The sequence below is a fragment of the Protobothrops mucrosquamatus genome, unplaced genomic scaffold (assembly GCF_001527695.2).
Source record: "Protobothrops mucrosquamatus isolate PMUCROS unplaced genomic scaffold, P.Mucros_1.0 scaffold_12, whole genome shotgun sequence".
Classification (NCBI taxonomy): Eukaryota; Metazoa; Chordata; class Lepidosauria; order Squamata; family Viperidae; genus Protobothrops; species Protobothrops mucrosquamatus.
This window is the reverse complement of record NW_015386088.1, coordinates 83,005-93,004: the sequence shown is the minus strand read 5'-3', so window position 1 is coordinate 93,004 and position 10,000 is coordinate 83,005. Positions and strand designations below refer to the sequence as shown.

Here is a 10,000-nt window from a genome sequence, read left to right as displayed (position 1 = left end):
TGAGCACCAAAGAATGGAGGCCTTTGAACTCTGGTGCTGGAGAAGACTCCTGCGAGTCCCCTGGAATGCAAGGCGATCCAACCGGTCGGTCCTAGAGGAGATCAACCCCGACTGCTCTTTAAAAGGCCAGATCCTGAAGTTGAAACTCAAGTACTTTGGCCACCTGATGAGAAGGAAGGACTCACCGGAGGCCTGATGCTGGGAAAGATGGAGGGCAAGAGAAGAAGGGGACGACAGAGAAGAATGAGGTGGCTGGATGGAGTCACTGAAGCAGGAGGCGTGAGCTTCAATGGACTCCAGAAGATGGCAGAGGACAGGAAGGCCTGGAGGAACGTGGTCCATGGGGTCGCGATGGGTCAGACACGACTTCGCAACTAACAACAACAACAACATTAGAAGAACAGACCACCATCTGATGGCGATCTGGAAGCTCACCCTGAATAGGGGTGAGACTTTGTGACCTCAACAATTGCTTCCAACTCTTTAAAAAAAAAAAAGGACTGTAGGATTTGAGCTTTTCTCCCAATGGCGGCCTCCAGGTTTTTGCTCACCTGGGAGATGGATCCTTCGATGATGGGGCGGACGTGAGGGACGAGGTCGGGGGCCTTCTGGCTTTCTTGATTCAACAGGTCCTGCCGGGGGATTTCGTGGACGGAGCGCCCCATCTCCTTGATGGTGGTGACTGCGTCGTAGGGCTTGCCCTTGGTGATGGCTCCCTCAAAGGTCCTCATGGGGGGAGACTCCCTCTTGATCTTCGGGTATTTCAGCCCGATGTCGTAGCTCTCGGCAGTCGATCGCGGGGTGCCTTTGGTGGGAGAGAGAAGATCGCAGGATTGTGATTGGGATTGGAATAGAATAGAATACAAAATAGAATAGAAAATAGAATGTAGAATATAGAATGGAATAGAATAGAATAGAATAGGAATAGAATAGAATAGAATGGAATGGAATGGAATAGAATAGAATAGAATAGAATAGAATAGAATAGAATAGAATAGAATAGAATAGGAATAGAATAGAATAGAATAGGAATAGGAAATAATAGAATAATGAAAAAATGGAATAGAATGGAATGGAATAGAAAATAGAATATAGAATAGAATGTAGAATATAGAATGGAATAGAAAATAGAATAGAATAGAATATAGAATATAGAATATAGAATATAGAATAGAATAGAATAGAATAGAATAGAATAGAATAGAATAGAATAGAATAGAAGGACGAGGGAGGACATGATAGCAGTGATCCAATATTTGAGGGGCTGCCACAGACAAGAGGGGGTCAACCTATTCTGCAAAGCACCTGAACACAGGACAAGAAGCAACGGATGGAAACTAATCAAGGAGAGAAGCAACCTGGAACTAAGGAGGAATTTCCCTTACAGAGAGAACAATTAACCAGTGGAACCCCTTGCCTCCATGAGCAGTGAATGCTCCAACACTGGAAGTCTTTAAGAAGAGACTGGACAGCCATTTGCCTGAAATGGTATAGGGTTTCCTGCCTGAGTGGGGGGGGGATGGACTAGATGACCTCCAAGGTCCCTTCCAACTCTATCATCATCATCATCATCATCATCATCATCATCATCATCATCATCATCATAACATAGCTGCCAGAGATCTTGGAGGCCATCTAGTCCAACCCCCTGCCCAGGCAGGGAACCCTATACCATTTCAGGCAAATGGCTGTCCAGTCTCTTCTTAAAAACCTCCAGTGATGGAGCACCCACAACCTCTGAAGGCAAGCAGTTAGGAGAGAAGAGATGGAGGGAGGGGGGAAAGGGGGGGGAGAGGAGGGAGTGGAGCATTGGTCTTTTTCTTACCTTGCATGATTGAGCCCGCCAACACAGTCCTCTCCTTCATGTCGGAGTGGGGGCTGCCTTGAGGCACAGCCCGGCAGATTAAGCCTAAAAGACAGAAGTGCCATTACTGAAAACAGCGTCTCCCTGTTTCAATTGTATCTCCGACGATATTTGGCGAATTTCAACACATTTTTGAGGAAGCCAATAGTGATGCATTTATATCCTATAACAGGGCTTTTCAACCTTTTCACCCATTGTACCACTTTTAGGATTTGGCAATATCCGAGTACCACCAATCGCCTAGCACAGTAAGACACCTGCTTGCCCATCTGGTGGCGCTCTTCCTCCTGTCCGAGGTTTTCATTGTTGTGAGCATTTCTGTTGAGGATTGGCAGTGGGGGTGGGGTGGGGGGGTGTTTGGTTTTTATTTCCCCCCCCCCCGTCTGCTGGGTGGTTGCAGCAGGTTTTGGTCACTTCACATGACCCTGGGACACTGTGACCGTCATAAATATGAATCAGTTGCCAAGCATCTGAATGTAAATCACAAGACCCTGGAGATGCTGCAACATTCCAGCTGATCGGCACTTCTTCTGGGCTCAGCAGAAGGACCAGGATCAGCACTGAGCTCCAGCTGGATCCTGGCGCTGATCCTGGCGCTTCCACTGAGCCCTGACAGTCCTGAAGAAGCGCCGATCAGCTGAAAAGCGGCACTGATCCTGGCGCTTCCGCCGAGCCCTGACAGCCCTGCAGCTCCAGCCGTCTCTCGCTCAGGCTTGTGCGGTGCTGCCACCGGTTCAGCTCATTCCCCTCCCCTGCTACCACTTTTCTAGGATGGTCGCGTACCACCTGCCAGGTGCCAATGGACCACAGGTGGTACCCCTACCACTGGTTGAAAAGCCCTGTCCTAGAAACATTCTTTGAAGCTTCATTTTGTCCAGGAACGACACAGCGTCTGCACATCGGTGTGGCCGTCAAGACTGGCCGGCTAAGACACATCAAAATATAACAGAATATATCCCAACGGTGCTTTTTTCACAACGGATTTATTTTATTTATTACTAGCTGTACCCGGCCACGCGTTGCTGTGGCTCAGTCTGGCAAAAGCGTGCGTTGCTTTTACATCCAACAGATGGCGCTGTTTTTTTAAGAAAGCATGTTTTTACCTGTCACAAGTGTGACATCTATATAATATAGGTACTGTATATAAAAACACGCGCGTATTCGAATGCAACGTTGTGTCAAAATTTCAAATCAATCGGTAAAGAACTTTCGGAGATTTAAGATTTTGAACAAACGAACATTTACATTTTTATTTATATAGATAGATGGTTGCCATATTTATGTAGTGTGTATTGGAGGTGGTGACCCTTTGAGAGCTCAATGGAATGAAATTTCATTTTAATGTACGCTAATTAGTGTACATTCAAAGTGACAATAAAGTTATTTTTCCATTCCATTCCATTTTCCATTCCATTCCAGGGAGGGAGGGCAACAGATGGAAAAACTCATCAACTTGGAATTAAGGAGAAATTTCCCCACAATGAGAACAATTAACCCCTGGAACAGCTTGCCACCAGAAGTTGTGAATGCTTCATTGCTGGAGGTTTTTAAGAAGAGACTGGACAGTCTGAAACGATATAGAGTCTCCCTTCCAGCTGATTCTGATTTTCACGCAGGACACCTTACACCATTTCAGAGGCTACCTCTTCTTGAAAACCTGAAGGAGCACCCACCCGCAACTTCTGGTGGCAAGCAGTTCCATTGGTTAATTGTCCTCACTGTCAGGAAATTCCTCCTTAGTTCTAGGTTGCTTCTCTCCTTGATGAGTTTCCATCTGTTGCTTCTTGTCCTGCCCTCAGGCACTTTGGAGAATAGCTGGACTCCCTCTTCTTTGTGGCAGCCCCTGAGATACTGGAAGGCTACTATCATGTTACTCCTAGTCCTTCTCTTCATTCAACTGGACAGACCCAATTCTTGCAAACAAAGAGGAATTTGCTAGCCAAGCTTACCTTCTAAAGGCGTCGAGACGGGAGATTCTCTCATTGACATTGCCTGCTTGATGTTTCCTTCCATGGCTTCATAGGTCCGTTTGAGGCCCATGTCGTGAGCGGTCCTTGGGCTCCGCGTTCCTTCCCGGACGTTCTTGATGGCTGTTGGGAAGGAGAGAGAGAGAGAGAAAGAGAGAGAGGGGGGAGGGAGGGAGGGAGGGAGAGAGAGAGAGAGAGAGAGAGAGAGAAAGAGAGAGAGAGAGAGAGAGAGAGAGGGGAGGGAGGGAGAGAGAGAGAGAGAGAAAGAGAGAGAGAAAGAAAGAGAGAGAGAGAGAGAGAGAGAGAGAGAGAGAGAGAGAGAGAGAGAGAGAGAGAGAGAGAGAGAGAGAGAGAGAGAGAGAGAGAGAGAGCACAATGGAAAACAATTTCCCTTGGGTTCTCTTAGTGAAAATGGAAATAGTTTTTCCACGGAAGGCGATATTTGCAGCTCAAGGTTGAACTGAGGGGCCCTGGTGCTCTCTGGAGTTTCTTCCAGATGTTTCACAACCCAACTAGGTAACATCATTAGTGCTTTGCAGAGGGGAGAAGAGGAGGAAGAGGAGGAACTATGGGGTCTTTGGTGTCCTCTGAGCTCAGTTGTTTTCTTGCAGATGTTTCACGACCCAAGTAGGGAACATCATGAAACGTCTGCAAGAAAACCTCCAAGCTCAGAGAGCACCAAGGATCCCCACAGTCCTCCTTCTCCTCCCTTCTAGCACTGATGTTAGCTAGTTGGGTCCTGAAATGTCTTCAGGAAAACCTCCAAGCTCAGAGAGCACAAGGGACCCCCACAGTCTTCCTCTTCCTCCTCCTCCTCCTCTATCTCTTCCTCCTCCTCCTTCTTTATCTCTTCTTTTCCTCTTCTTCCTCCTTCTCCTCTATTTCCTCCTCCTCCTCCTCCTCCCTTCTAACACTGATGTTATCTAGTTGGGTCATGAAACCTCTGCAGAAAAACCACCCAGCTCAAAAAACACCAGGACCCCCACAGTCCTCCTTCTCCTCCTAGCACTGGTGATGTTCCCTTGCTGGGTCATGAAATGTCTGCAGGAAAACCACCCAGCTCAGAGAGCACCAAGGACCCCCACAGTCCTCCTCCTTCTCCTTTCTAGCACTGATGAAGTTACCTAGTTGGGTCATGAAACATCTGGAGGAAAACCACCCAGCTCAGAGAGCACAAGGACCTCCACAGTCCTCCTTCTCCTCCCTTCTAGCACTGATGAAGTTACCTAGTTGGGTCATGAAATGTCTACAAAAAAACCATCCAGCTCAGAGAGCACCAAGGACCCCCACAGTTCTCCTTCTCCTCCTCCTCCCTTCTAGCACTGGTGATGTTACCTAGCTGGGTCACGAAACGTCTGCAGGAAAACCACCCAGCTCAGACAGCACCAAGTATCCCCACAGTCCTCCTTCTCCTCCCTTCTAGCACTGATGAAGTTACCTAGTTGGGTCATGAAACGTCTACAAAAAAAACCATCCAGCTCAGAGAGCACCAAGGACCCACACAATCCTCCTTCTCCTCCTCCCTTCTAGCACTGATGATGTTCCCTAGCTGGGTCATGAAACATCTGCAGGAAAACCACCCAGCTCAGAGAGCACCAAGGACCCTAACGGAGCGTAACTTCCCTGGCCCAGCTTCCGTGGTGCATCTCCCTCAAGCAGCACGTGGGGGATTTGGAGCCTCCCGACTCGGCACTCACCATCGTAGGTAATGATGTGGCCGCTCTTCCCTTCGTAAATGACGTGGCCTTTGGAGGTGGCCATCTCTTCTCGGCTCTTCTCTGGACTGCTGTCCTCCGTAGCCAGACGGGTGATGGTGCCTTTGAGCAGAACGTCCGCTGCAATTCCAGGCTGGGACAAGGCCGGGGTTCCCTGCAGGGGAAAGACGTTTTAATCCACCCTTCAAAAAGATTAATTGGAGGGCGAGGGGGCAACTTGGACTGCTGCCTTTCGTAATGGACCGATGGGGAATTTGTCAATGCCGACGGTTTTTAAGGGGTGCTGCAGATGTTTCGGGATTGCACCCATTGCTGCCGCCTATGGCTATCCATGTGATCTTCTTCGGCCACAGTCGTTCTGTTTCTACTTTCAGGTTTTTGGTAGTTTGTTATATTCTCCAGTTTTTTGGTATTGTTATTCTATTGTTATTCTACTCTATTCTATTCTAATTTCATTCTACTCTACTCTATTCTATTCTATTCTATTCTATTCTATTCTATTCTATTCTATTCTATTCTATTTCTTATTCTATTCTATTCTATTATTGTTTCCTATTCTTAATTCTATTCTATTCTATTCTATTCCATTCCATTCCATACCATTCTATTCTATCCTATTCCTTATTTCTATTCTATTCTAATTTCATTCTATTCTATTCTATTCTATTCTATTCTATTCTATAATAATAATAATAATAATAATAATAATAATAATAATAATAATAATAATAATAATAATAATAATAATAATAATAATAATAATAATAATAATAATAAAGTTGGAAGGGACCTTGGAGGTCATCTAGTCTAACCCCCTGCTCAGGCAGGAAACCCTATATATCATTTCGGACAAATGGCTGTCCAGTCTCTTCTTAAAAACTTCCAGTGTTGGAGCATTCACCACTTCTGGAGGCAGGTTGTTCCACTGGTTAATTGTTCTAACTGTCAGGAAGTTTCTCATTCTATTCTATTCCTTATTTCTACTCTATTCTAATTTCACTCTATTTTATTCTCATTCTATTCTATTCTAATTTCATTCTATTCTTTCTGTTCTATTCTAAATTCTATTATATTCTAATTTCATTCTATTCTATTCTAAATTCTATTCTATTGTATTCTATTTTAAATTCTGTTCTATTCTTATTCTATTCTATTCTATTGTATTCTATTCTAAATTCTATTCTATTGTATTCTATTCTAAATTCTATTCTATTCTATTCTATTCTATTCCTTATTTCTATTCTATTCTAATTTCATTCTATTCTATTCCTTATTTCTACTCTATTCTAATTCTATTCTATTCTATTCTAATTTCATTCTATTCTATTCTAATTTCATTCTATTCTATTCTAATTTCATTCTATTCTTTCTATTCTATTCTAAATTCTATTCTATTCTATTTTAAATTCTGTTCTATTCTTATTCTATTCAATTGTAATTTCATTCTATTCTATTGTATTCTATTCTAAATTCTATTGTATTCTATTCTAAATTCTATTCTATTCTATTCTATATTCTGTTCCGTTCCGTTCCGTTCCATTCTATTCTATTATATTGTAATTTCATTCTATTCTATTGTATTCTATTCTAAATTCTATTGTATTCTATTGTATTCTATTCTTATTTTGCCTAGATATCCAGGCTCAAAGAGGGAATGAATTGACACTGACAAAAACAGCTTTTTCTGCTGATAATCACCTAGGTTGCTCCAGAGAGTGCAGGTAGCCCTCGACTTACGACAGTTCACTTAGTGACTGTTGGAAGTTACAACGGCACTGAAAAAGGAGACTTAGAACCCTTTTCCACACTTATGGCCATCGCAGCATCCACCCCCACATGATTACGCGATCAAAATCCAGGCCCTTGGCAACGGACTCCGAGTTATGACAGTTGCCCTGTCCCGGCGTCCCCTTTTTTGCGACCTTCTGACCAGCATGGAGGGGAAGCCGGATTCACTTAACAACCGGGTTACCAACTTATCAACTGCAGTGGATTCACTTAACAGCTGTGGCAAGAAAGATGGTAAAATAGGGACAAAACTCCCTTAACAAACTCCCTTAACAAAATAGGGACAAAACTCCCTTAAGAACAGAAATTTTGGGCTCAGTTGTGGTCGTAAGTCGAGGACTACCTGTATATTGAAGCTGGCCAAAGAGGAGAAAAATGGCCTAACTTAATAACTGCAGTTAAGCGCTGTGGCGAGAAATCGGGCAGACCTCCCTGAACGAAAATTTCTCACTTCGCGACATATCTTTTGGGCTCAATTGTGGTCGTATGTTGACCTGTCAAGCCAGGAAAACCACCGAGCCCACGGAAGGATCGGAGAAGCGCACGAGGCAAGGTGGGGGTACCTGAGTGATGGAGCCGCGCAAAGCAGGCATCGCTTCCATGGAAAGTTTGCTGGTGGGGGTCCCTCGGGTGATGCTTCCTTCCTGGATGGTGGTTGTACCTGCAGGAAAGCGGAAGAGAAGAGGACAAGGGTGACGATGGACCTGCAGAGGTAACAAGGCCAGGAAAAAGGCACGGAGGACAGATGCCATAGGTACAGTAGTGGCCCAAATTGTGGAAACCTTTTGGGAAAAGTGTACAGTAGAAATGCCACCTTTGGTTAAGTTTCCACCCATTTTTCTTCTCATTTCTTTATAACTGTAGCCTTGTTCACTTAATAATGCTATTTTACATCGCTTGCTGGGCGACCGGTCAACTCTTTGCACCATGACTTTAATTTTATTACGTTTTACAAGCTCACTCAATGAAAGAACACAAAAAACCCAACCAACTTGATAGCCATCACATAACACACTGACAAATGTCCTCCTCTCAGCTTCAATACAGGACATCAATCACTGGATCTTACCGTGATCTGATTGGCTCACGGCCAAAACAAGAGGACACCCGATTGGCTCTCTAAACACTCCTGCTCACTGGCTACAATCAGGTGAAGGAAAGCTACCTGAGATCAACCTAAGCAAGTTGTGCTTCCTTTTTCTGGTTATTTGGCTATAGCTTTTCATAGAATACAATACAGATAATTGAACAAACTTGGTTGCATTACATTCTTGATTAAATTACCTTTCCATTGATATATACTTTTATGGTACTACTCCCCCAAAAAGTGGTGTTATTAGCCATCAAACCTCAAATGTACACTTTTCCCCAAAAGGTTTCCACAATTTTGGCCACTGCTGTAGATAACGGTATGTGTAGGAACTGCTCAAAGTTACAATAATGGTGCTGGAAAAAATGGGAGGAGCGTTTTTGAACGGTGGCTGCTGCAGCCTCCCTGTGATCAGGGGATCGAAGTTTAGCCGCTTGGCAACAGACTCGTATGCATGACGGTGGCCGTGTCCCCGGGGGGAGTGTCATGTGATCACCTTTTGCGACCAAGCCACGTTGATGGGGAAGCCGGAGTCGCTTAATAAGCACGTTACTAATTTAACAAGCACAGTGATTCACTTAAGAAGGGTGGCAAGGAAGGTGGAATGGAATAGAATAGAAAATATGGAATGGAATGGAATGGAATAGAATAGAATAGAATATAAGAGAATAGAATAGAATAGAAAATATGGAATGAAATGGATGGAATGGAATAGAATAGAAAATATGGAATGGATTGGAATGGAATGGAATAGAATAGAATAGAAAATAGAATACGGAATGGAATGGAATAGAATAGAATGGAATAGAAAATATGGAATGGAATTGAATGGAATAGAATAGAAAATATGGAATGGAATAGAATGGAATGGAATAGAATAGAAAATATGGAATGGAATAGAATAGAATGGAATAGAAAATATGGAATGGAATGGAATAGAATAGAAAATATGGAATGGAATGGAATGGAATAGAATAGAAAATATAGAATGGAATGGAATAGAATAGAAAATATGGAATGGAATAAAATAGAAAATATGGAATAGAATAGAACAGAAAATATGGAATGAAATGGAATAGAAAATATGGAATGGAATAAAATAGAAAACATGGAATGGAGTGGAATAGACTGGAATAGAATGGAATGGAATGGAATAGAAAATATGGAATGGAATAGAATAGAATAGAAAATATAGAATGGAATGGAATAGAATAGAAAATATAGAATGGAATGGAATGGAAGAATAGAAAATATGGAATAGAATCAAATGGAATGGAATGGAATAGAAAATAGAATATGGAATGGAATAGAATAGAAAATATGGAATGGAATGGAATAGAAAATATGGAATGGAATAGAATAGAAAATATGGAATGGAATGGAATGGAATAAAAAATATGGAATGGAATGGAATGGAATAGAAAATATGGAATGGAATGGAATAGAAAATATGGAATGGAATAGAAAATATGGAATGGAATAGAATAGAAAATATGGAATGGAATGGAATGGAATAGAAAATATGGAATGGAATGGAATGGAATAGAAAATATGGAATGGAATGGAATAGAAAATA

At 42.8% G+C, this 10,000-nt stretch overlaps 1 protein-coding gene across 1 annotated transcript in view; it reads right to left on the bottom strand.

The window, feature by feature from the left end:
- The window catches only part of LOC107293876 (nuclear receptor corepressor 1-like), a gene marked incomplete at both ends in the record, with an annotated part of 107,081 nt that overhangs the window by 15,293 nt on the left and 81,788 nt on the right, over window positions 1-10,000 (bottom strand). The window contains 5 exons of the mRNA XM_029285549.1: window positions 552-805; window positions 1,826-1,909; window positions 3,814-3,954; window positions 5,529-5,700; window positions 7,898-7,995. Of these exons, the coding sequence (XP_029141382.1) occupies window positions 552-805; window positions 1,826-1,909; window positions 3,814-3,954; window positions 5,529-5,700; window positions 7,898-7,995 (749 nt within the window). The remainder of the gene's footprint in view (window positions 1-551; window positions 806-1,825; window positions 1,910-3,813; window positions 3,955-5,528; window positions 5,701-7,897; window positions 7,996-10,000) is intronic.